Consider the following 27,551-nt stretch of genomic DNA (forward strand, 5'->3'; position numbering starts at 1 on the left):
AAATAAACTTGACAGACAGGGAGCTTAACAGGTCAGTGTTTATTTTTATCATGTAATAAGTCTAGAGATAGTTTCTGCTATCAAGGTAAGAATCAAATTAGAATCAAGATAAAGATTCTAATTTTGCCTCCACTTCTGTTCTCATGTGTGTTGCCTCATGTTGTAAGAGGGCTGATAAGATCCAAATATTGGGATCATCATGTTCAAGGAAAGGGCAGGGATAGTATCAGCTATTTCTGCCCTTTTCATAGAGAAATCCAAAGTTTTACCAGGAATTTTCAGCTTACTTTTTTCATTTCTCATTGGCCAAATTTGGGCCAACTCTAGCTATAAGAAATCCAGGGTAAACAACTACTTAAACTTTCTGGCTCCTATAATGACAAATAATTCTTATAAAGGAGAAAGGGGTTGAGAAAAGTATTGGGTTATCCAACCAGTAGCGTCTGCCACAATATGTTTTGCCTTTATGACTTATTGCATCATCTTCTCTGCTTCGTTACCATAAGCATGTATTCCTTTTATAATTAGAAAATAAAGCTCCAAATTTAAACTTGCCACCAGGCACCAAGCTAGTCTCTTAGCCTAAAATCATCACGTTTCTAAGTATTTTAGTATCATGTGAAAAAGGAAAAGAGGATGATGGCAGAGCTTGTATTCTTAACCTAGTGGCTTCATCCACCAGTTAGTAATAGTTGATCAGTTGATCAGTTACCTCTAAACTGATAGAGGTAACTGAGGCTGGACCTAAGTTTCTCTGGACTGAAAAGAATGGCAAAAATTTCTCTTCCCATAGGAATACAGACAGCAATGTATTCCATGTTCCATTTAGAAGGATCTATCTGGCAGCAGCATAGAGCATGAATTGTAGTGATCATGAAAGAGGAGTAGACTCTAAGGCCAAGCAAGAGATAATGAGGCCTTAACTGAGGAATTAACAGTGGGAAGGGAAAAGGGGAATAAACACACAGGTTTTAAACAATCTATATAAACTGGTTGCTGGTAAGATATAGAAAATGAAGATGAGGGAAAAATCTAAAATGATTACTAAATTTCTTTCTTGGATAAATAAGTGGATTATGGTAACAGTCACTAAGATTTTGCAGGTTTGAGGGAAAAGTTAAATTACCTTTGACCACACTGTTTTCCTATGCCTGGGTAGCAAATACACATATCTATAGTTAGTGGATAACTATAGACTCACTGATTTGGGGTTCAGGAGAGTGATCCGAGCTAAAGCAAGAGACTATTGAGTGATCAGTTTAACAGGTAGTAGCTACAACTATAAGAACGAAAGGTGAGGTTCCTTAAGGAGAATAGGCGGTGTTAAAAAAAAGAGAAGGTCCAAGGCTGAGCACTACAGAATACCAACATTCCGTGGGTGGTGGTCACTGGAAGCCAGAAAAGGAACCAGGATAAGAAATTTCAAAAGTAGACTTTGTTCAAGTGGCATTCTTGATAATGACCGTTTGTAAGAGAAGGAATTGGCTGAGAATGTTTAAATGTTTAATGCATTGTTTTATGCATGACAGTGGAACTGCCATGTATAATGAGAACTAAAAATCTATTGGGTGTGGCAATTTTGTCGTAGATGACTTTGGCTACAGCAGTTCTAGTCTAGTAGTGGGTTGTGGGAAAGAATAGACAGAACTGATGTTCTTCTCTTTCCAGGGACTTGACTCTGAAGGAAAAGAGAGAAGTGATTATAGCTAGATGAAAATATAGCATTAAAGGAGATGTTTCTCTGTTGTGTTTAAATGGAAGACATTTGTGTATGTGTATCTCCTTTAGGGAAAAACAAGAGAGGATAATCTTAATTTTTTTTAGAAAAATTTAAAGCTATGTTTATACATAGGAAAATACTAGTTATATATAATATTAGTGATTATTCTGGCAAATGGGTGGTTTTCATCTTCACTGTGTTTTTTTCTATATTTCTTAATTTTCCACAATAAATAGTGGACTTTAAACATTTAAACATTTCACATTTAAACATGTGAAATAACTTAGAGTTATCTAAACTCCTAAACTCCTACTTCTACATTCTGTTGGTAAGTTAATGAGTGTTGACTGAGGCCTTTTCTTAATTTCTCACCTAAAATATAGTCTGTCTTCTATAACAATCTTTTACATTCATTCATTCAACCAGTATTTATTGTTTCCTGCTACTTGTCAAGCAGTGTTCTTGGCACTTGGGTTTACATCAGTGAGTAAAACAGATAAAGTCTGTTGCTCTCTTGGATCTTCCATTTATGCATAGGGGTCATACAATAAACATAATAAGTAAATTTATGTGTATATTAGAAGTTGATAAATGTCATGAAAAAAAGTAGAGCCAACTAGAAATGTCAGGGTGGGGGTCAGGCTGTGGTGTTAAGTGGGGTTAGTCAAGGTAGGACTTACTGAGAACATGAGAATTGATCAGAGACTTGAAAGAGGTGAGAAGACTATCTGAAAAAATCATTCTAGACATAACAATAAATGCAAAAGTCTTAACATAGAAGTACTGATCTAAGATAATAGTAGGACCAACAAGCAGGTCACTGCGGCTAGAGCATGGTGAGAAGTAGGTTGTGGTAGAAGATGAAGTCAGAGAAGTAAGGGTGGTTGGGAAGGATCATGCAAGACTTATAGGCCATTGTAAAGACAATATAGCTTTTATTCTGAGTGGTTTTATGAACCAATAACATGACGTGACATTTTGAAATGATCCCCCCGGGGACGCCTGGGTGGCTCAGTGGGTTAAGCCGCTGCCTTCGGCTCAGGTCATGATCCCAGGGTCCTGGCATCGAGTCCCGCATCGGGCTCCTTGCTCAGCAGGGAGCCTGCCTCTCTCTCTGCCTCTGCCTGCCTCTCTGCCTGCTTGTGTGCTTTCTCTCTCTCTCTAAAAAAAAAGGAAAAAAAAAAAAAGGCTGTTTCTTAAAAAAAAAAAAAAAGAAAAAGAAATGATCCCCCCCACCCCGATTTCTGTGTTAAAAATAGACCTTGGGGTTGGGACGCCCAGGTGGCTCAGTCAGTTAAGCGGTCACCTTCGGTGCAAGTCATGATCCCAGGGTCCTGAGATCCAGTCCCACATCGGGCTTCTCCCTCTCCCTCTGCCCTTGCTTATGTGTGCTCTCCCTCTCTCTCTGTCAAATAAATAAATAAAATCTCAAAAAAAAAATAGACTTTGGGGTATACAGGAAGAGAGAGAAAATATGTGTACCAGGTAGAAGTAGGGAAAGCTAGTAGGAGGCTCTTGCAGCACCTTAGGCAAAAGATGATTGTACCTTGGACCAGGATGAAGAATGTGTATTACATGAAAAATACAGGAAAAACTTACAGAGAATAAATGTGATTCAAAGGATAATATTAAATTTCATGGATGCAATATAAAGAAGTGGTTCAGAGTTAGTTTTTAGGTTAAACAGATCTCTGGCTGAAATAAGTTATCTTGACCTTAAGCTTACTCAGTCACTCTGAGCCCCCTTTCCCTAATCTCTGCGAGGAGGATTATCTTAGTCTGCCTGTGCTGCTGTAATAAAATACCATACATAGAATGGGTGGCTCAAACAGCAGACATTTATTTCTCACAGTTTTGGTGACTAGCAAGTCCTACATCAAAGTGCTGGCAAATTGGGCTCCTGGTGAGCTCCCGCTTTCTTGGTTAGACAACTGCCTTCTTGCTTTTTTGCACGGTATTCCTTTGCTTGTACAGGGAAAGAGAAACTTTCTCTCAGTTTTCCTCCTCTTAAAAGGACGGTAATCTCATCAGGAGAGGGTTCCACCCTCCTGACCTCATGTAAACCTGATTACCTGTCAAAGGCCCCCATCTCCAAATACCATAACATTGAGAGTTAGGGCTTCAACATATGAATACTGGGGGGACACTACAGTTCAGACCATAACATGGAAGATAAGGGTTGTTTTGAGAGTTAAATTTTATATTATATGTATGTAAAAGCATTAACAGTAGGCCTAGAACATACCAAGTATAAAATGAATGTCATGTTCCATAGCCCATAGCAGCTGTTGAGTTTTTTGTTTTGTTTTGTTTTGTTTTTTTAAACTTAGGGCAAATTTGCCTTTTTTCTTGAATTTTTAAGACACTGTGGATTGACAGTTTAATTAATACGTTTGGAGAGAAGTGGGAAGATTTTCAGATGAAAGAACTGTATCTGGTTAAAATTGCATATGAATTTCAGAAATGTTAAAATGCCAAGAGAAACCAATTTACAGTCAAAGATACATATAGTCAGACTATTTTGATTGGAATCCTATTTGGTATAAACATCTATAAGGTAAATCATTTCCTGCCCCAGCTTTGCCCAACTCAGTCTCACATTTCATCTGAACCAAACCTACCTAAGCTTGTTAACTTAGGAGGTGCCTGAGGACAGGTCAGAAATTGTCCTGCTTCCAAGAATGGCCTGTGGCCTTATTTCCACTCAGGTGTTTCAGCTTGTACTGGAGCTCTAGTTCACTTAGATGGTGCTGTAATAACTTTGTAGCTATCTTTTATCCTTCCTTCTGGGTGTTACATGCTTTCACCTTGGCCTTAGCTTGACTGGAGGTTTACCTCAGAAACTCTGAAATGTCACAACTTCCTTGTTTAAAATTACAAATGCCTTCTTTTTCTTTAGAAATTAGACGTTTGAAAAGTTCAGATATAAGGGACTTAATACAGACCTGAATTGTGGAAATTTTCATAACATAATAATCTATTCATGTCTTTTCTAGGTCCACAATGCAAGATACATGTCCTCTACTTGTTGGAAGGGTTGAAAAATATAATATTTTATTTACATTGCACCAAGTCATATAAAATCTTTCTAATGCTTTCTATTAAAATGAGATAACCTCTTTCCACCTGGATAATAGAAATGGAAATAATGAGACTAGTAAGTGCATTATTCATTCTGACACAGTCAATAATTACAGAAATGCTTTATATCCATATAAAATTGAATGGCAGAAATTTCAGACAGAAAGTCTGATTGCTAACATCAGAAAACAAGTGCACAAGCAGAAACCAAGATGGAAACACCCAAGAAAAGAAACAACCCATATTCATAAAATTTTTAAAACTTTAAAATATATGTGAAGATGCTCTTAGCTAACCATGTCTTTAAAATACTGAACTGGCTTCATCAACATAATTTTTTATGAAATAAGATTCAGAGACACTAATAGACCATTAAATCTTAAAATATCAGAATGCAAATATTGCTTAAATGTCACTTAGCTCTTATGCCACATTTTGTAAATGAAGATATTTGTGAAGTAGGTATAGTTAAATTTTACAGTACTTTCTAGAAACCATATGAAAATTTAATTTTATATATATAATTAAGTTATAATTTTTTGTTTTGTGATATTTACACTAAAAAGCTAATTACCAGCCAAACTATTGAGTACATGAGTGTGATTTCTAAATCATAATACAAAAGTTTCTTTGTTGGTATAGATTTTTTTTCATAAAAGTAGACTTGACACATGTCGTTACATTCATTTCAGGTGTTCAGCATAGTGATTCCACAACTCTGTACCTTATGCTATGTTTACCACAAATGTAGCTACCATCTGTCACCATACAACACTATTACAGTACCATTTGAAATTGTATTTTCAATTTCAATAAGGACCTTTCATCCCCATGATTTATTCATTCCATAACTGGAAGCTTACAACTCCCACTCCCCTTCCCACATTTTACCCATCCCCCAATCCCTCCTTTCCGGCAACCATCATTTTGTATTCTGTATTTATGGATCTTTTTCTGCCTTTTTTTTTGTTTGTTTGATCATTTGTTTTTTTAGATTCCACATATAAGTGAAATGACATGGATTTTGTCTTTCCCAGTCTGACTTATTTCACTTAGCATAATATCCTTTAGGTCCATCCATGTTGTCCCAAATGGCAAGATGACTTTCTTTTTTTCTTGTTGAGTTGTATTGTATACATTGTGTCTATTACATATGACATCTCCTTTATCCATTCCTCTGTTGGTGAACATTTTAGGCAGCTTCCATATCTTGGCTCTTGTAAATAATGCAGCAGTAAACATGGGGCTGCATATATCTTTTCACTTTCTTGGGTAAACACCCAGTAGTGGAATTACCGGATTATACAGTATTTCTATTTTTAACTTTTTAAGGAACATCCATCTCTCCATCTCTTTTCCACAATGGCTGTATCAGTTTACATTCCTGCTAACAGTGCATGAGGGTTGCTTTTTCTCCACAATCTCGCCATCACTTGTTTTTCATTCTAGTCATTCTGACTAGTGTGATGTGATTTATCATTATGGTTTTGATTTGCACTTCCTTGATGATCACTGATGTTGAGCATCTCTGCATGTGTCTTTGGCCATCTATATATCTTCTTTGGAAGAATGTATATTCAGATCCTGGGCCCATTTTAATCTGCTTATTTGGGAAGTTTTTTGTTGTTATGGAATTGTAAAGTTATTTGTATATTTTAGATACTAATGCCCTATCAGACATATCACTTACAAATATTTTTCCCATTTAGTAGATTGCCTTTTCATTATGTGGATAGTCTCCTTCACTGTGAAAATGCTTGCATTAATTGATTGATTGATTGATGGATTGGTATAGTTCCCAGTAGTTTATTTTTGCATTTATTTCCCTTGCCTCCAGAGACATACCTAGAAAAGTGTTCACAAGGTTGTTGTTTAACAGATTACTATGCATATTTTCTTCTAGGGGTTTTATGGTTTCATATCTTTCATTTAGGTCTTTAATGCATTTTGAGCTTATTTTTGTATATGGTATAAGAAAGTGGCCCAGTTTCATTCTTTTGCATGTACCTGCCCAGTTTTCTCAACACCACTTATCAAAGAGATTGTCTTTTCCCCACTGTACATTCTTCCCTCCTTTGTCATAAATTAATTGACTATATAAACATGAGATTAATCCTGGGCTTTCTATTTTGTTCCATTGATCTACGTGTCTGTTTTTGTACCATTACCATACTGCTTTGATTGTTACAGCTTTGTAGTGTATCTTGAAATCTGGGATTTGTAATACCTCCAGCTTGATTGCTTTAGCTACTTCAGGTCTTTCGTGGTTCCAGTGTAACATTAGGATTATTCTGGTTCTGTGAAAAATGCTGTTGATGTTCTTCTAATCCATGAGCATAGTATGCCTTTCCATTGTTTTCAGTTTTTTTTTTTCCCCCCACAACCTGCATGGTTAAGTTTATTCCTAAGTACTTTCTTCTTTTTGGCACAAGGTAAGAGAATTGCTTTTTTAGTTTTTCTTTATGCTACTTTGTTGTTATTTTTAGAACTGAAACCAACTTCTACATATTAATTTTGTATCCTACAACTTTTTTGAATTCATTTTTACTTCTAATAGCTTTTTTTGGTGGAGTTACAGTCTCCTGTTATCTACAAATAGTGAAAGTGTTACTTCTTTATTACCAGTTTAGAGGCCTTGTATTTATTTTTCTTGTCTTGTTGTTAGGGCTAGGACTTCCAGTACCATATTGAGTAAAAGTGGTGAGAGTAGACACTTCTGTCTTGTTCCTGATCTCAGAGGAAAAGTTCTCAGTTTTTCATCACTGAGTTTGATGATAGTAGCTATGGGTTTGTCATCTATGGGCTTTAGTATGTTGATATGTTCCCTCTAAACCCACTTTGTTGAGTTTTTATCATGAATAGATTTTGAATTTTGTCAGATGCTTTTTCTGCATCTATTGAAGTGATCATACGATTTTTATTTTGGGGGTGTTTTTTTTTTTTTTTGGTTGTTTGTTTTTGTTTTTGTTTTTTGGTGTGGTGTATAATGCTGATTGATTTGCAAATATTGAGCCATCCTTGTTTCCCTGAAATGAATCCCACTTGGTTGTGGTGAATGGTCCTTTTCATGTATTGTTGAATGTGGTTTGCTAATATTTTTTGAGGATTTGTGCATCTGTACTCATTATGGATATTGGCCTATAGTTTTCTTTTTTGTAGTGTGTTCATCGTTTTATGCATGACAGTATTGCTAGCTTGTACAGTGCATTTGGGACATTTTCTTCCTCTTCTATTTTTTTAATACTTTGAGAAGAATATGTATTAATTCTTTCTTAAATATTTGGTAGAATTCACCTGTGGATCCAGCTGGGTCTGGACTTCAGTTTATTGGGAATGTTCTGATTACTGATTCAGTATTGTTACTAGTTATCAGTATGTTCAGATTTTCTTTGTCTTCCTAATTCAATTTCAGAAGGTTGTATATTTCTAGGAAACGTGTTTCTAGGAAGTATTTTTTTGTTTTGGATTTGGTTTTTGGTTTTCTTTGTTTGTTTGTTTGTTTTGCTTTCATTTCCATGGGAAACATTTCTTCCATCCCTTCATTCTCAATCTGTATGTGTCTTTAGGTCTGATATGAGTTTCTTATAGGCAGCATATAGATGAGTCTTGTGGGTTTTTTTTAATCCATTCCATCTTTGGTACAGACTTCCCATGGAGATAAATGCTGTACCAAGCTGTTATCCTCATATCTTTTAATAGCGGGATCTCAGGCTCTTTTGATTGCCAGGAGCAGGAATTTACCCAGATACTAAAGTAAATAAAGAAACCTGGGTTAGAAATGTTTTTGTCCTCAGCCCTGCTGGACAGAAAAGGGGTGTGTGTGTGTGTGTGTGTGTTGCCTTCCATAAAAAGACCATAATAACATGCTATACTGATAAACAATTTTATATCACCTAAACTTTTCACATATTATGTGTAATATTGTAAGAACCATGAATATACTAAGAAGTAGATTAAGCAAAAACTATTACTCATATATAGAGAAAATGAAACTTAAGTGGTTTGACATTATTTTCTTTTTCTTAAAATTTTTGAAGATTTTATTTATTAGAGAGAGAGAAAGAAAGAGAGTGCAAGCAGGAAGAGGGGTAGAGGGAGAGGGACAAGCACACTCACCGAGGAGAGGGGAACCCAACAAGGGGATCGTTCCCAGGACCCTGAGATCATGACCTGAGCTGAAGGCAGCTGCTTAACCGGCTGAACCACCCAGACACTGCTGCACATTATTTTCTAAACTCAGTGATAAAGTGTCACATTTATTGTGTGCATTGGGAGATGGTGGTGCTGCTTTAATTTAGATAGCATCTTATGGGTAGGCCTCTTTGAAATAATATTTACGCTGAGACCTAAAGAAATAAGAAAAGAATCAGCAATTCACAGACATAGAAGGGAGCATTTGAGGCAGAGCAAATAGCTAGCACAAAGTTATATAAAACAGTAAAAAAGAGAAAGGCAAGAACTCTAAATAGCTAATAATTGGAGCTTATTTAAGCAAACCATATAGTTACATTATTATACAGTCTTTAAACTGTTGTTTATTTTGAGATTTAGTATTACGGGAAATTCTTAATCTAATGTAGTAAATCAGAATGTAAAACCATAATTCTAAATACCATGTAGTTAGAAATATTATTTAAAATTAAAAGAAATAGAAAGTATATAAAATATTAGCAGAATTTTATTGGGAAGTGGGGTCATAGGTGATTTATTGGTGATCTACTTGCCATTATTTTCTCCACTTTCTGCATTTTATTTCTCAACTTCATTTCAAAGGAAGTTCTCAAACGCCTGTCATCAAAAACAGCATTATTCTGGGGCACCTGGGTGGCACAGTTGGTTGAATACTGTTCTTGGTTTCAGCTCAGATCATGATCTCAGGGTTCTGAGATCAAGCCCCATGTCGGGCTCCCTGCTCAGCGTGGGGTCTGCTTAATATTCTCTCTCCCTTTCCTTCTGCCCCTCCCACTCATGCTCTTTCTCTCTTTCTCTCTCTCTCAAATAAATAATCTCTTTTTTAAAAAGCAGCATTATCCTAAATACTGAAATTCATTTAAGTATTGGAGTGTCTTGAATATATTTTTCTGGAAAGTGAATATATTAGAGAGCAAGTTAAAGTATAATATTGCTACCAAAGAATCATCCAGTGCATTGTTTTGTAAAAAAAACTTCTAATATTATACATGATCATATTCATTTTATAAATACATTTAAGAAGCTTGTAGCTATGTATGCACCACGTACACACCTACATACTTCACACCACCTGGCGGTATTAAGTGGAAGGAGTTTCAAAATTTGTAGACCTCTCTTAACCACCTGCCAGCAGTTTCAGAGTTTCTTTGTTCTTAACCAGTGACATTTTTAAATTCTGTGTTTCCGACAAAGAAGTAAAAATAGTTTGGGATACAAATTGCCACATTGAATTTGAATCTATTTATATTTTAATGTAATTTTTAGATTTCCTATAACAATCATGTATTACTTCTATTTTTCTGTTTTTGATTGATTAATATAGATACTGACTTAGTTCATTTTTAACTAAAAAAAAATTAAAACATTGTCTTTAAAATAGCATAAAAAGTTGAAGACCTTTTAGTTAGTACTCCCAATCCAGATCATTTTCCACTGCCCATAGAAAGAGTCAGCCTTTGGAGTTTATTTTATAAACTTCTGGTCTTTTAAAGGAAAAAATTATATATATATATACACACATACATACAGAGAGAGTGAGAGAAAGAAATATATATATAGAAATATATATCTAGAAAGATATATATGTCTAGAAATATGTATAGAAAGATACATATCTAGGAATATATATCTCCATATAATACATGGCATTGTTCTGCCTATGTTATTTCTGTAAAAGTGGTATTATCCTGTATTAAATTGTGCCACAGTAGTTTGTTCCTGTTGAATCATATTCTGTTGCATGAATATGTCACATTTTTTGTAGTTTTTCTTTTGATATGAATTTTATATACAGTGAAATATAGAAATCTTAGTTGTCCATTTACTATTTTAACAGATGCACATGCCTGTGTATATAATCTCCACTAAGGTACAAAACCTTACATCATTTCAAAAATTTTCCTCTTCCCCTTCTCAGCCATTTTCTGTTTCATATCTTGGAGCCAACTACTATTCTGATCTTTTTCAACCACAGAGTAATCTAACTAATTACGGAATTTTACAAAAATAGAATCAGGTGTTATGTCCTCTTCAGTGTAAGGGTTCTTCCATTAAACACTGGTTTTATGATTCACTATTGATGTTTTGTATGTAAGTAATTTATTTCTTTTTATTGCTGAATAGTATTCCACTCTATGAATACACTAAACTGTATTTATCTGTACCTCCACAAATCCCCTCAGCAGTACTTGTTCTTGCCTAGCTACAGCCTTGGAGAACAACTCCACTTTCGCTCTGTCCAGAAGCTACTCCAGCAAGCAGGTTAAGAGCTTTTGCCTTGGGGGGCTTCTCTATTGTCACTGAAGCATTAGATGCAGTGAGGCCTACTCGGTTCTCATGTGTGTGTAACCCGGAGATGAGGGGGTATTAATGCCCAGTGGAGCACACTTTGGATCAATAGGAGATGGGCACCAGCAGATACCTTTTTCTCCCTTCCTCCCTCAGCAGACTATAGATCACACTACATGTAGTTGGGACACAATAGTCAGTAACCCTCTCCTAAGACTCTACTTGGTACCAATTAAAGGCCTACTCAGGCCCCTCGTATTTTCTCTTCCTCTTTATCTCACTCACTCTCTTTTCTCTCACACCTGCAATCCCTAGTAAAGTAACAGCATGTAAACTTCTGCTGTACTTTGGATTCTGGAGAACCCCAGCTAATGCATTCTATCTGTATAAATGGATGTTATTTTTTATCTTTTTCCTTGTATTCATCTGAATAGTTTCTCTGAGGTCTTTCCAGTATGGCAAGTACATTTTTCTTTTACCAGTCTTCCTATTCTCAAATGTAAGTTGTAGTTACTGAGCAACTTCTATATGCCAAGCATTGTTCTAAGTAATAGGAATACAGTGATTAAATATATTAAACATAATATTTGTGATTCCTTTTTGATGGCCAGAAGTTATACAGAAATGGTTTGAAGGCTATTGATTAGCCATTTCTAGTCACTTCTATTACCTTGCCTCCCTTGCCTTGCTCTGACAATAGCAGAAATAATAGTAGTTTAAAAAACATGAATATTGGTATATTTTTAATAATTTCAGATTCAAAAAGCTTTATATCTAATGTGATCATAGGCTATTTTAGATTCCTATGACAGGGACTTGCAAATGGATAGTAGATGTCCTGTATAGAGATCTGGAGGACACTTTGTTTCACAGAAAGTACAGGGCTACTGATATATCAGTATTAGCCTCCTGGTAGTCCTCCCATATCATTTCCCCTGAATCACTTAAGGCCAGCTGGAACACATAGTTATGGCTATAAGTGGGAAAGGGTGAATTTCCCAATTAAAAAAAAAAATCAGTAAACTGTTGGCAGAAGATGGGTGGAATGAATGCTAGAGAGGTTTTCCCAAAAGTGTCCACTATACCAAACCAATGCAGGTCTGAATGGTATGTAGGAATTAGGGAAGAGTAGAGGTGAAAGAGTAGCCAGAAGGAACAGCTTATGCAAAAGTTCTAAATTCGTGAGGAATTTGGCCTGAGAAAGAAAAAGATAGTTTTTAGAGATGTTGTTTAGGGTACTGAGTCAATTCTTGCCTAAAGCTAGATACACTTCTAGATTTTTCTATTACTGGCACCAGTAGATTCCATTTGAACTTTTGAGCCACTTTAACCTGGGTTTTCTGTCATTTATAACAAAAAGATTTCTAACAAGAGGTTAACTTAAATACCACAACCTCAAAGAAGCCTTTCTAGACCCCAAACTAATTCGAGTTCCTCTGTTTTATGCTTTCTTAGCATCTTTTTATTCTGTGCCACAAGACTAGAAGCTCCATAGTGTATCCTCAGAGCCTGGGAAAGTGGCTGGTACACAGAAGGCACTCAATAAATATTTTTTGAGAGAATACAGAGATTAAAAAGCTTAATTAGGCAATGAAAATAAAGGGAATCATCAGGGAGTACAGGGAGACACTGTAACACTTTAAGAACTAAACTTGGCAAGGATTGGATATAGGAGGTAAGGATCAAGAGTCAAATCTGGGGGAGAAGTGAATTCAAGTTAGAATATACTAAGATTGGAATCCTAGTCATTTACAAAAGGCAGTGGTAAATTTGTATTTGGAGATCAGAAGAGGGATAAGATTAAACAAAGATTTTGCTGGCATCAGTACTAAGGAAATAGATTTTGAGGACAGTAAGAAAGGGTAAGCTCATGTAGGGAAATAGAAAGTACAGAACACAGTTTTCTTAAAGACCATTACTAAAAGGCCGTTGGCAGAGAATACATATATAAGAAGTCAGGAACAGTAAACCAAATGAGGGATCTCCATACAATGAAATATTACTTGATCATAAAAGGGAATGAAATGCTGTTACATACTATAAGAGATAAACCTTGAAAACATTAAATGAAAGAAGCCAGATACAACAGGACATGTTTTATATGATTTTGTTTATATGAAATGTTCAGAATAGGCAAATCTGTAGAGACAGAAAGTACATTTGCAGTTTCCAAGGGTGGTGCTCCAAGAAGAGGGGAGAGAGGGAAATGGGAAGTGACTGATAATGGGTATGCAGTTTCTTTTCAGAGTGAGGAAATTTTTCTGATAGTCAATGGTGGTAAAATGGCTGTACCACCTTATGAATATACCAAAACCCCTGAACTCTGTACACTTTAAAATGGTGAGTTTTAGGATACATGAATTATATGGCAAAAAAAAAAAAAAAAAGGTCAGTAATAGGCAGAAATGTACACAAGACACACTTGAAGAGAAAGGTAAATAAAGCAGATGGACAGTTACAGTGAAGCCAGAAAAGACAAAGGGAAGTGCGTTCTCTCTCCCTCTCCTCTCTCCAACATCGAGACAAAGTAATGTGTTCCGTAGAATAATGACTGCATTTTGTAGTCTTTAAGAAAATGGTAACTAGTGCACTCTAACTATGTGGTTGTGTATTACCAACTATAAGCATAAATAAAGATATATCTCAATATTTTCCTTTTTGGAGCTAACCAATGACCTAGAATTCGCATTTTTCTTCCCTTCAGTAAACATGGCAGAAGACTTTGTAAATGAGGTGAAAACTTTCAGAATCACTAATATGTTAGAAATGTTATATAACAAAACACTCTTCCTTTAATTTCAGACAGGATAGTAATTTTTTAGTGTATGTGATTATTAAATTTAAATGTTTCCATAAAAATATGCATAGAATATATACTGCAGCATTTATCATTTTATAAAGATCTAATAACTTGTGCAGAACATGTAGTATTTTTAAAATAACTGCTAGCACATCCTTGGTTTTCAAACTAAAAACAGAAGATACTTTGAAAAAGTGACCAGCACTGCAAAATATTGCAAACATTTTATTTCAAATGCCAAAAATGGGGGTGGTGAGCAATACAACTTATATAAAGCAGAAGTCATAAGTTTTTCTATTAAAAAAAAAAAACAGTAAATTTTAGAGCACATATGTACTCTAAAGTAAGCCAGAAATGGCAGAAATATATTCTTTGAATTTTGCTGAAGAAGAGTTTCCATTCTAATGCATTGCGTTTAGTCCCCAGACCCAAGTAATCTGGGGAAATTTATAAATTCTGGGCTGAGCATTTGCAATTATTTACTCTGAATGTGGGTCATTTTCTGTTCTTTCAAGGCAAGGACTATTTCCTTAGTTTTTGTTCTTCATTTACTTGATTTTTTGCTTCATAAGTAAATTGATTACCGCTGTGGTTTAATATTCATATTTAAAAGAGAACAAATAAGCTCCACAAAGTTGCATCCCCTGGAGCTTTTAATGGGATAAATATAAGTCTTCCAATGCCAGTATAGGGAAAGTGACCATATGTACTTCTTTGGAATGTTCTATTTTATACATATATCTAGTTTCATCAGTATACAGAGTGGAGGCCTGAAGGGATTTTTATTTATAAAGTAACATAATGAATAAATGGTTTCTGAATAACTCTGTATCTGATGGCTTGGGCAATACTCAGTATGGTAATAACCTACAAACATCCAGAGAAGTATGATGGTGTGGGAAAAAATATTCTCAGCCATCATTGGTCACCTCCTAGAGGTATGCAGAGCCTTCATTTAGTCTCTTCCTTTCTGTGGGTATGCTGGAAGATTACAGGAATAAATACTGGGAAATTTCCACTCAAAATTTTGAATTATAACAGCCCCAGTATTCATTTGAGAACCCATGAATTCTGTTTTTCCTTTACTGCAGGTTGTAGGGATTTGGTGTGTTTCTTCTTTTGTAGGTACTAACTACTGACATTTACTCTACACCTTGGGATGTTATTTTGGATTTTTTTTTTTAAGTACACAAGTACTCAAGCCAGGATATTTAGATTATTTTGACATAGATTCCTAGAATTAGCTCTAATCTAAAGCTGTATTTCTGTTTTGCAAAGTGCTATAAAAAACCAGTTCAGATAAAGTAATTTGCAGTCTATCTAGAATAGCTTATTAATGAGGTGTTCTGATTAGGTCAATATTTGTATTAAGAACCCCATATGAGTTGCCAGTTATCCCATAATTATAACGTAGAAAGTGTAACTAAAATCCTATTGAAGATCATCTCATCTTTCCTTGATGCTTTAGAAGCCACCTCAGAGTATTATAGTAGCTCTTGCTTTCCATTTATTTTTAAATATTTTGTTTATTTATTTGACAGAGAGAGAGAGACAGTGAGAGAGGGAACACAAGCAGGGGGAGTGGGAGAGGGAGAAGCAGGCCTTCTGCTGAGCAGGGAACCCGATATAGGGCTCAATGCGGGGCTCGATACCAGGACCCTGGGATCATGACCTAAGCTGAAAGCAGACGCTTAACCACTGAGCCACCCAGGCACCCCTTGCTTTTCATTTTAAATGATATTATTTATTGAGCTCCTGGGTGGCTCAGTCGGTTGATTGTCCCACTCTATATTTCAGCTCAGGTCATGATCCCAGGGTCCTGAGGTGAGCCCTGCATTGGTCTCTGCAGTCAGTTCGGAGTTTTCTTGTCCCTCTCCCTTTGCTCCTCCCATTGTTTGCACACGTGCTCTCTCTCAATAAATAAAATCTTTAAAGAGATACAAATAAAAAAAATAAATGAGGTTATTTGTCATCTAATAGAACTGTAAATATTAAGCGGATTGCTTTTTCTCTCTATACGGTGGCATATCTAGGTATGGCTTTCTGAAGTAAATGCTCCATACTTACTTCCTCTCTCCTTACCTACCGTGTGCTGCCATTCTTTTCATACTTCTTGGAGCTTTATATCTTTAGATCTCAGATAGAAGAGACCTGACCATAATTTAGACTTCGCATTATATTCTTTCCCTAAATCATCTTGCTTAGTAAGATGAGATTACTGTTAATATTGCCAATTCACTAAAAACGTACATGCTTCAGTACAGTATCTAATACAGTCCTATGACCCAAGTCACCTTTGCTTTCTACCTCCTAGTGTATTTGTTCTCATACTTTTTGGGCTCAAGATCCCTTTAAAATCTTAAAGTTATTGAGAACCCCAAAGAACTTTTGTGTATATGGATTATAAATATTTACCATATTATATATTAAAACTGAGAAGACATTCTAAAGATTTATTCATACACAGATAATTTCATTACATGGAATCATAACATAGATTATGAAAAATAATTTATTCAATGGATAAAGAAGATGTGAGATATATATACAATGGAATACTATGCAGCCATCAAAAGAAATGAAATCTTGCCATTTGCAATGATGTGGACTAGAGGGTATTATGATAGCGAAATAAGTCAATCAGAGAAAGACAATTATCATATGATCTCCCTGATATGAGGAAATTGAGATGCAATGTCAGGGGTTTGGGGGGTAGGAAAAGAATAAATGAAACAAGATGGGATCAGGAGGGAGACAAACCATAAGAGACTCTTAATCTCACAAAACAAACTGAGGGTTGCTGGGGGGAGGAGGCTAGGGAGAGGGTGGTGGGGTTATGGACATTGGGGAAGGTATATACTATGGTGAGTGCTGTGAAGTGTGTAAACCTGGTGATTCACAGACCTATACCCCTGGGGCTAATAATACATAATATGTTAATAAAAAAATTTTTTTAAGTAAAAAAAAAGTTCAGTTAAATGTGTCAATTTTTATAGATATGGTTTACATATTTACAATCTTCAACAATAAATTTCACACATAAATAAAAAAATAATTTATTCAAAAAATTTGAGAAGAATGGCATTTGTTTTAATTTTTGCAAATCTCTTTAATATTTGGCCTAATAAACAACATATGTATTCTCACATCTGTTTCTGCGTACAATCTGTTGCCATATGTTGTTATTTTTCTGTTTTTTATTATTTTATTTTGTTACGTTAGTCACCATGCAGTATGTCATTAGTTCTTTTAAATTATTTTTATTAACATATAATGTATTATTTGCCCCCCAGGGTACAGTTCTGTGAATCATCATGTCATTAGTTTTTGATGCATTATTTACATATATTAATAAGATGCATTATTTACATATATTACCCAGTGCTCCATGCCATATGTGCCCTCCTTAATACCCGTCTTTGGGCCAACACATCCCGCCACCCCCGTCCCCTCTGAAACCCTCAGTTTGTTTCTCAGAGTCCACAGTCTCTCATGATTCATCTCCCCCTCTGATTTCCCCCCCTTCATTTTTCTCTTCTTTCTCCTAATATCCTCCATTTTATTCTTTAGGTTCCACAAGTAAGTGAAACCATATGATAATGCTCTTTCTCTGCTTGACCTATTTCACTCAGCATAATCTCCTCTAGTCCCATCTATGTTGATGCAAAAGTTGGTTATTCGTCCTTTCTGATGGCTGAGTAATATTCCATTGTGTCTATGGACCACATCTTCTTTATCCATTCGTCTGTTGAAGGGCATCTCAGCTATTTCCACAGTTTGGCTATTGTGGACATTGCTGCTAAGAACATTGCGGTGCATAGGGCCCTTCTTTTCACTACATCTGTACCTTTGAGGTAAATACCCAGTAGTGCAATTGCCAGGTCATAGGGTAGCTCTATTTTTAATTTTTTGAGGAACCTCCACAATGTGTTCCAAAGTGGCTGCACCAATTTGCATTCCCACCAACAGTGTAAGAGGGTTCCCCTTTCTCCACATCCTCTCCAACATTTTTTGTTTCTTGCCTTGTTAATTTTGGCTGTTCTAACTGGTGTAAGGTGGTATCTCAATGTGATTTTAATTTGACTTCCCCTGATGGCTGGCTAATGATGATAATAAACACTTTTTCATGTGCCTGTTAGCCATTTGTATTTCTTCTTTGGAGAAGAGTCTGCTCGTCTTCTGCCTGTTTTTTGACTTGGTTATCTTTTTGTGGGTGTTGAGTTTGAGAAGTTCTTTATAGATCTTGGATATCAGCCCCTTGTCTGTAGTGTCATTTGTGAATATCTTCTCCCATTCCATGGGTTGCCTCTTTGTTTTGCTGACTGTTTCCTTTGCTGTGCTTTTGATCTTGATGAAGTCCCAAAAGTTCATTTTCGCTTTTGTTTTCTTTGGAGACGTGTCTTAAAAGAAGTTCCCGTGGCCAATGTTGAAGAGGTTGCTGCCTGTGTTCTCTAGGATTTTGATGGATTACTGTCTCACATTGAGGTCTTTCAAACATTTTGAGTTTTATCTTTGTGTATGATGTAAGAGAACGGTCGAGTTTCATTCTTCTGTATATAGCTGTCCAATTTTCCAGCACAATTTATTGAAGAGACTGTCTTTTTTCCATTGGATATTTTTTCCTGCTTTGTCAAAGATTATTTGACCATAGAGTTAAGGGTCCATATCCGGGATCTCTGCTCTGTTACGTTGGTCTGTGTGTCTATTTTTGTGCCAGTACCATGCTGTCTTGGTGATCATAGCTTTGTAATAAAGCTTGAAATCTAGCAATGTGATGTCCCCAGCTTTTTCTGTTGTTTTGATTGAAGTATATGAAGAAAATCTAGCTAGACACATAGACAGAAAATGGAATTGTATTATAATGGCTTTTCAAGATGATTTTGGATAGATGTCTTTGATATTACACCAAAACTTGACAAGTGCTAGATTATTAAAAGTTAGTTGCAATATGGAATCTGACACTTGATGTGAACTTTAAATACTCTGTTACATTGAAATCCATTGGTCTGTCTTTACACTTTGAATACTTAACTTACTTATGCATAGTTTTGTAATATCATGCATTTAACTCTTGGTTCACTGAATCATACAGCTCTTCTAAATGTCATATTTCAGTAAGCAATATCAAAAAATTGTTAATATCGTCTCTTCAGAGAATTCTGTATTAGGAAGCTATAAGCATCCAGAAGATTTCTAAAATTTTGATTTTTGCTTGAAAGCCCAAATTTTATCATTTTATTTGGCAACAAATACTATCAGTTTTTACCTTTGAAGTGACAGGTTTGTTTTGTTCATTTTTGTTAAAATGCCTGTCAAATAACCAGATCTAAATAATGAGATTTCCTGGCCATTGTTTATTACATAACAGTGGTATTCAGTGGGAAAAACAGCTAGTTCAGCTCACAACTAAAACAGTAACAAAGAAGCTTTTTCTTTAAAAAAAAAAAAAAAAATGCTTAGGTATGCAGCAGGAATGCTTTCTGTGTACTTCCTGTTTCTCTCCCATGGTGTATTAAAAAATAAATAATTAATAAAAATTAATCTTTTTCCTGCTTCATCAAGGTCATTCTTAGCAGAAACTGGCTTTTGGCTTTTTTTTTTTCCCCCTGCATGTGGTAGAATATATATACACACAGAATAAATTAATTAGGTGCAAATTTTAACTTATTTTCATTATATTTGTTACTTTCTTTGGAGACAGGTTGAAGCAAAATCAAATCATGATATTGATTTCAACTCATACGTTTAAAGAAAATAAAATTATAAAGATAGGTTTTTGAAAAGAATGTAACAGTCCTAGAAAATAAGACAGCCCGCCATCACTGGACCACAGTCTTTCAGGAATATCCAAAGGGTGGAAGGCAGTTTGCATTTACTTAGAAAATGAAGCAAATTTATTGCTTTTCTTAAAAGCCAAGATATTAACTGATGTAGAATTAAGAGCAGTTCTCATTAGCGACCTGGAGTAACTTCAAGATCAATTAGGAAGAACTTTGAATGCATAACGCTAAGTGAAAGGAGCCAGTCTGAGAAGGCTACATCCTGTGTAACTCCTATTACATGACGTTCTAGGAAAGGAACACTATATAGAGACCAGTAGTTGACAGGAGTTGGAGAAAAGGTAAAAGGGATGAATAGGGGGAGCATGGGGCTTTTAGGGCAGTGAAACAATTCTATGTGATATTGTAATTGTGGATAGATGACATTCATTTGTTAAAACTCATAGAATGTACAAAGCCAAGACTGAACCCTAATGTAAAGTATGGACTTGGGCTCGCTTTGGCAGCCTATATACTAAAATAATAAACTAAGGACTTCAGTTAATAGTAATGTATCAGTATTGGTTATCAACTCTAAAAATGTACCATAATGGTAACAGAAGGTGAAACTATGTATGTGCGTGTACACGTGGGTGCATGCATGTGTGTGTGTGTGTGTATGTGTGTGTGTGTGTGTGTGTGGTGGAAGGAGGTATGTGGGAATTCTTTATTATTTTCTGTACAATTTTTCTGTAAACGTAAGACTCATTTTTTAATAAGTCTTAAATACAACATTAAATATAATAACAGCAGCAAACACGCTCCAGGTACTGTTCTGAATGTTTTATATATATTCCCTCGTTTAATCCTTTCAGCGTCTATGAGTTAGGTACTTCCTGTATTCCCACCTTACAAATTAGGAAAGTGAGACTCCAGGGAGTTAAGTGATTTGCATAAGGTCTCACAGGCAGTAGTGGCAGAGCCCAAACAGGCTCTGGAGTCTTGCTCTTACTCACTGCCCTCCTATCACTTATTAAAAAACAGTAAGTTGGAGGAATAAGACCAAATATAGCAATAATCACAATATTGTAAATGAGCTAGAGGCACTGCTGTTTTGTTGTCATTATTACTAATAACAACTCTTGGTCTGTTAATTTTTGGGCTAGTTTTTACTGGGTTTTTTGGAAACACTGCTTTAGATTATTTATCAGTTTACTTTGTCCTCTTCTGAGACTGGAAGCCCCTAGAAAGGAGTTTGAGAGCCTGCATGTGTGTGGTTCTTTGTGGAATAATTCCCCTGGAGCCAAAACTAGTTGTACATTGGGCACCTATTATATTCATTTGCTAATTTTAATAACTATGCCTTAACACTTACTTCCCTGTAGATCCTATCTAAATTTGTCTTTTTCTTTTAACCTACATCATAATCATCAGACGTTAACATTTATTTTTTGCTAGGACATTTCAAAGTCCCTAAACTCACTTAAGAATGTGGTAGTGAAGAAGAGTGCTGCTCCAGATCCATACGGGCTGGATTGAAATCCCAGCTGCACCACTAGCCATCTGAGTTAATGAGCTCTCGGTTTCTCAGTTTTCTTTATTCTAAAAAATGCTGATAGTAATACTACCTACTTCATAGGGGTTTTGTGTTCAGGAAATTAGTTAATATGTACAACTTTGTCTTATTTCTAGTCCCAAAGTATTTCATGGGGAACACAAGATAAATGTTTAGCTCCGTGACAAGTGTACTGTGTAAGAGGAAAAATGGTATGCTGTGTTCATGTCATTTTGGCTTGTAAATAGGTATTTTATAATCTACTTTCTCTTAATATCCGTTTGTTTTTAGATCTATTCATGAAAACTACACAGAAGAAAATTAGGATCACTCTCATGCAGATGCTTGTTTATCTCATCTCCTCTTAATATTTTTCTGAATGAATATCCTCCATCTTTTTTTTTAAGGTTTTATTTATTTATTTGAGAGAAAAAGAGCTTGAGAAAGAGATCACCAGCAAAGGGGTGTGGGTTGAGGGAGAAGCAGACTCCCCTATGAGCACAGAGTCTGAATCAGGACTTGATCCCAGGACCCTGGGATCATGACCCGGGCTGAAGGCAGAGGCTTAACTGACTAAGCCACCCAGGTGCCTGAATACCCTCCATCTTTTAACAGTTCTTCCAAGGAGGTGGTTTCAGAAGTCATGCTGCTGTGGCCCTCAGTGTTTCTATTGATAACTCTAGTTTATCTGTGTTCCTCCAAGTAGCTACAAATCTGTTGTGATCTTTGTACAGTGAGAGGCACATAAGCCCACCCTATCCCACGCTTGAATTTAGATTGCTTTTTAAGTAACCACGTCATATATTGAGCTTAGTTAAGTCAGTTAAAATCCCTAGGTCTTCTTTACATAAATTGCTTTTAGCTAAGTTTTGTTCATCTTCTACATGTGCAGTCCATTTTGGAGTCTTCAATTAGGAATTTATATATATCCCTGTTAAATTCGATCTTTTTTAATCTTGACTCTGCCAACTGGTTTAGCATAGTTTACATTTTTATATTATTTGCTAACGGCATACCTTGTTCCAGAAAGGATTTTCGTTCTTGCCAGCTCTCTTTTCTGTCCTCTTTCCTCCATTTCTGATAAACATTTCTGGGGTCTTCATCTATAACAATTGAAATATTGAGGAGTGCCTGGATGGCTCAGCTGTTAAGCATCTGCCTTCGGCTCAGGTCGACTGAGCCCTGCACTGGGCCCAGGGGGAAGCCTGCTTCTCCCTCTTCCACTCACCCAGCTTATGTTCCCTCTCTTGCTTTGTCTCTCTGTCATAAATAAATAAAATTAAAAAAAAAAAAAAACCGTTGAGGAGATAGAAGATGAGTTCATAGACACACCTATTAAAAACCACTTTCTAGGTTGGTAGTACTCCTTTAGTGAGTAATTAATTTTTTAAATATAATTGCCTAACTAATGAGAATTTAAATAAAAAACTTTAAAAAGTGTAGTTCTCCATCCAACAGCAAATTTTCTATTATACAACCGTATATCTCTGCAATTTGGAGAAAAACCCTGTAGAACTCTATCCTTGGGGTACTTTGTTGTCTTCTTGTATAACCGTATTTATTGGCAGATATAAATTGTTCTGAATTAATAAAAACTCTTAAACTTTTTAACTCCTTAAAACATAGTGAATTCCACAGCTCTTTATTAATGTTATTTCTATGGGGAGGGTTGCTTCACTTAGCTTAAATAATAGCTGAATAGTTGTGACCTTACTTTCTGTTTGCAAACTTATATCAAGCTTATTTTTAAAATATTGTTGTGTTTTTAAATAACAAAGATTTTATTTCTTTGATGTGTATTTCACTGAAATCTAGTTACTTTTGTTGCATATGTAGAGACAAAGTACTTCATAGAAATAAAATTCTGTGCAAATATTTGGGTCATAATTTGAAATGCTTTAAGAGGTTCTACAAATTATGGTTTTTTTTAATGCCCTGGGTTTCTTCAAGGTTAATTAGTTCAAATCTCAAGGCATAGTCCTGAGCATCTAATGCAAGCAGAATAAGCAGGCATTATGAAATAAAATTTAGGTAAATCAGAATCTAGGTCTGTAGATGTTTTTATTTGGGATGCCCAATTCAGTACTAATTATTTACTTATGCCTTTCGCTTTGCAAATATCTTAGAAGTTTAGGGGGAAATATTCATACATCAATAATGAGTGAAAATTATGGATTTTGTTGCCTTTCCTGCAGATTTTTCTTTATTATTGTTCAGATCATAGCCACAAGCTTTCTGTTGGCGAGAGACATTTACTTCATATCCTCTCTGTATTAAACTTTCACAGAGTGCCTGTTATCTAGTGGATTACCTTGTGTCATCCTCACATCATCTTCACAGATGGGGAAATTGTGAGGCTAAGTCACAGGAATTCTTTTACCAGATCTCGTGCTGCTAATGTCTAAGCTGCCTCTTTCCTAAGTACCTCTTTCTTACCTATTTTCTTTGGGAGGCGGGAAGGGACTCATCCTATTTCCCAGCACAAGGCTCATCCCGGAATTACTGCAAGTCTTTTTGCCTTGTCTGCTGCCTGATGTACATTAGGCTTTGGCCATTTCTTGGGGCCTTGAGGTCCACAAAGGGACAAAATATAGAGAATGCCTGCATGGTATGAGGATAAATATGATATCCTCTTGCCCTCACTTTTCATCATCTGCACGTGCCAATACAAGGCTCCATAACCTTGTGACAAGCACTTTATTTGCCGTAGTGGGAATAGGATAGATGGGAAATCTGTCTATAATCCTGGGACGGGCATACCTGATACTTATTTAACTAGTACTGGTTAAATAGAGATACGGGTATGCTTCAGTATTTTGGGTATGTTTTAGCATTCAGCATTATATAAAAAACTAAAAAGAAAAATTAAGACTTCTGGGTTTTTCGTGTATGTTTTGAGTTTCTTCTTATGTTGCAAGGTAATCTTTCTGTAACTTTGAATATATCACAAAAACAGATATTACGTGCTTCTCGTAAATATTTTTATTCATTTTAACAAAATATAAAGGCACTCACTCTTAAGGAAACCAATCTCATACTGAACCGGGAAAATTATTTTTGCTTCTGTTTTGCAGACTTTGAATAATGAGATGAGTACAGATGATGACAATGAATATGCAGAAGAAAAGGAAAGTTACATCTGTGCAGTGTGCCTGGATGTTTATTTCAACCCATACATGTGTTACCCGTGCCACCACATCTTCTGTGAGCCCTGCTTACGGACTCTTGCCAAAGACAATCCTGCAAGCACTCCCTGCCCATTGTGTCGGACAATTATTTCCAGAGTCTTTTTCCAGACAGGTAACTCTTCTGTTTTGTTAACATAATTACCTAAGTATCGGTAAAGATGGAATGTGACATACTATTTATTCTTTTCTTTTTTTATTTAAATTCAACTAGCCAAATTATAGTAGTATATCATTAGTTTCAGGTGTAGTGTTCAGTAATTTATCAGTTTTGTATAATACCCAGAGCTCATCACATCTTGTGCCCTCCTTAATGCCCATCACCCAATTAACATAGTATTTAAAACGCACTAATGGAGAGAGGAAAAACAAATGAATATGGAACATAGAGAATTGCTGAAGAAAAAGGGAAGAATGATAGAAGTAAGCAGAGCTAATATTTACTGAGTGCACTACTGTGGAACAAATGTTAGGGAGGAAAATGCTATCTCCACATTCTGCAGGTGAGTGTAGATGGGCAGATACATAAACCATATGACTGTATATAGTAACTATTATTAGAGGAAGTGTTTAGTTTTAAATAGTCTCCCTTCTAAGGAAAAATAAAAGTAAGTGTACAATTAAGTGATTCTCATGGTTCGTTAAAAGAAACTTCCCACTTCCTAAGAAAAAGCGAACATTTTTCTGGCACTTGAAAAGGAATTCTTATGTGATTTCTCTTCTAGGGCATATTGAGAAACAGAGTAGGCAGTGTCCTCAAAAACATCCTCAGAGCAAATGCAGTATCAGGTTTCCTGACACTGTGTCTTTCGGTATACTCTGATAAATGCTGAGGAAATACCAAAGTATAATTTAGGGCAAGTGACATTGCTAGTAGCCAAAACATTATCGTCTAGTTTCCTTATAAAAATAACTTTTTAAATTATGTAAGTAATATAATTTCATTAGAGAAGAATCGGAACATCCAGATAAAATTATAAACTCAAAATCCTCCAAAGTCCTAACATTTAGAGACCGCCTTGACTGTGTATCTTTCTAGAATATTTTACATATGTGAACTTAATTATTTTTCTTACAGAAAAAAATGTGATCATATTGTACATAGGGCTTTTTTTTAACCTGCTTGGCTTCACTAAAAAATGCTTGTCGTTATGTCATGAACTACTTAAGTTGTCTACTATATGGGACATTTAGTTTAGTTATTTATTTGTTATTATTTGCTAGTATATAGGGATAAATATTTTGCACACATCACTGAGTATTTTTTTGCAAGGGATTTCCAGAAGTAGAACTGGTAGTTAAAGCCCTCTGTGTTTTAAAGCTATGTATATGTTGCAAAATTATGTTCCAAAATTATTGTAAGCAGCATTATCCAAGGGTTTATTTTCTCTACACTCTGGGCATTTTTTGTTTGTTTTGTTCTGTTTCTTTTTAAATCTCTAACCCTAACCTTTGCTGATTTTTCTTATGGTTTTTCTTGCTTATTAACAAGAAGACTTTTTAGGGGCACCTGGGTGGGTCAGTGGGTTAAGCGTCTGCCTTCAGCTCAGGTCACAATCTCAAGGTCCTGGGATCAAGCCCCGCATCAGGCTCTTAGCTCAGCAGGGAGTGTGCTTCTCCCTCTCACTCTCTCTCTGTGCTCTCTCTCTCTCTCTCTTGCTATCTATCTCTCAAATAAATAAATAAAAATCTTTAAAAAATATGTTTTTTAATTAGTGTCAACTTTTGTCATAGGCAGTAAATCATTTTCCTGTTTGTCCTTTGTACTTTAGTTATGTTTATTATGTTTTGTGACTGTGCAGAACTTTTCTATTTTTATGTCTCATGTAGCAACCTTGGTGTTTATTATTTCTAATTTCAAAGTTAGGTATTAAAAGTCCTTATCCACTAAAGAATAATATAAACATTCTTTTTATTACATTTATTTTAGGTTTCCATTTTGTCCTTCTATCCCCACGTTTAACTCCATTTAACATCTTTATGGTGCCTGGTTTAAGAATGGAGTGCTTTTTTTCCATGTCCTTAGACATTTATCCTGGCAACATTGTTGAACAGTCCATTTTTCCTATTCTAATTGAATTTCCATTCTTTAAAAAATAATAATAACAATTACTAAAATATAAATGTATTTCTTTGCAGCTGTTCTTTTCCATTCATATTTCCATCTTATTGTATACTGTTACTTTATGCTTTTTTAAGATTTTTATTTATTTTAGAGAGAGAAAGTGCACCTGTGAGCAGGGGAAAGGGCAGAGGGAGAATCTCAAGCAGATTTCACACTGAGTACGGAGCCCTTAGCAGGGGAGGCTCCAACTAAGGACTCAGAGATCATGACTTGAGCTGAAATCAAGAGCTGGACACTTAGCTGACTGAGCCACCCAGGCACCACCCCCATTACTTTACTCTTTTTTTTAAAGATTTTATTTATTTGACAGAGAGACAGAGATCATAAGTATGCAGAGTGAGAGGGGGAAGCAGGCTCCCTGATGAGCAGAGAGGCTGATGTGGGGCTCGATCCCAAGACCATGAGATCATGACCTGAGCCGAAGGCAGAGTCTTAACCCACTGAGCCACCCAGGCGCCCCTACTTTACTCATAAAGCTACTGTATCTTGAATGTTTTAATAACTCAAAAGTACATTAAAATTATAAGTTATATGGGAATAATTCATATTTTTAATTTACATTGATATAACATTGAGTAATTGTTATTATGGTATATCACCTCTCAATACATTTCTGCAATCTCCTTCCTAAAGTCTCTGCACAATTCTTTTTTTTTTTTTTTTTTAAGATTTTTATTTATTTATTTGACAGACAGAGATCACAAGTAAGCAGAGAGGCAGGCAGGGGTCGGGTGAAGCAGGCTCCCTGCTGAGCAGAGAGCCCGATGCGGGGCTCGATCCCAGGACCCTGAGACCATGACCTGAGCTGAAGGCAGAGGCTTTAACCCACTGAGCCACCCAGGCGCC

At 35.7% G+C, this 27,551-nt stretch overlaps 1 protein-coding gene across 1 annotated transcript in view; it reads left to right on the forward strand.

Annotated features, from left to right (window-relative positions):
- The window catches only part of LOC111156979 (ring finger protein 180), a 162,051-nt gene that overhangs the window by 83,045 nt on the left and 51,455 nt on the right, over positions 1-27,551 (forward strand). The window contains 1 exon segment of the mRNA XM_022518162.1: positions 24,470-24,695. Within this exon segment, the coding sequence (XP_022373870.1) occupies positions 24,470-24,695 (226 nt within the window).

The sequence above is a fragment of the Enhydra lutris genome, unplaced genomic scaffold, assembly GCF_002288905.1.
Source record: "Enhydra lutris kenyoni isolate GAN:26980312 unplaced genomic scaffold, ASM228890v2 scaffoldscaffold50, whole genome shotgun sequence".
Lineage (NCBI taxonomy): Eukaryota > Metazoa > Chordata > Mammalia > Carnivora > Mustelidae > Enhydra > Enhydra lutris.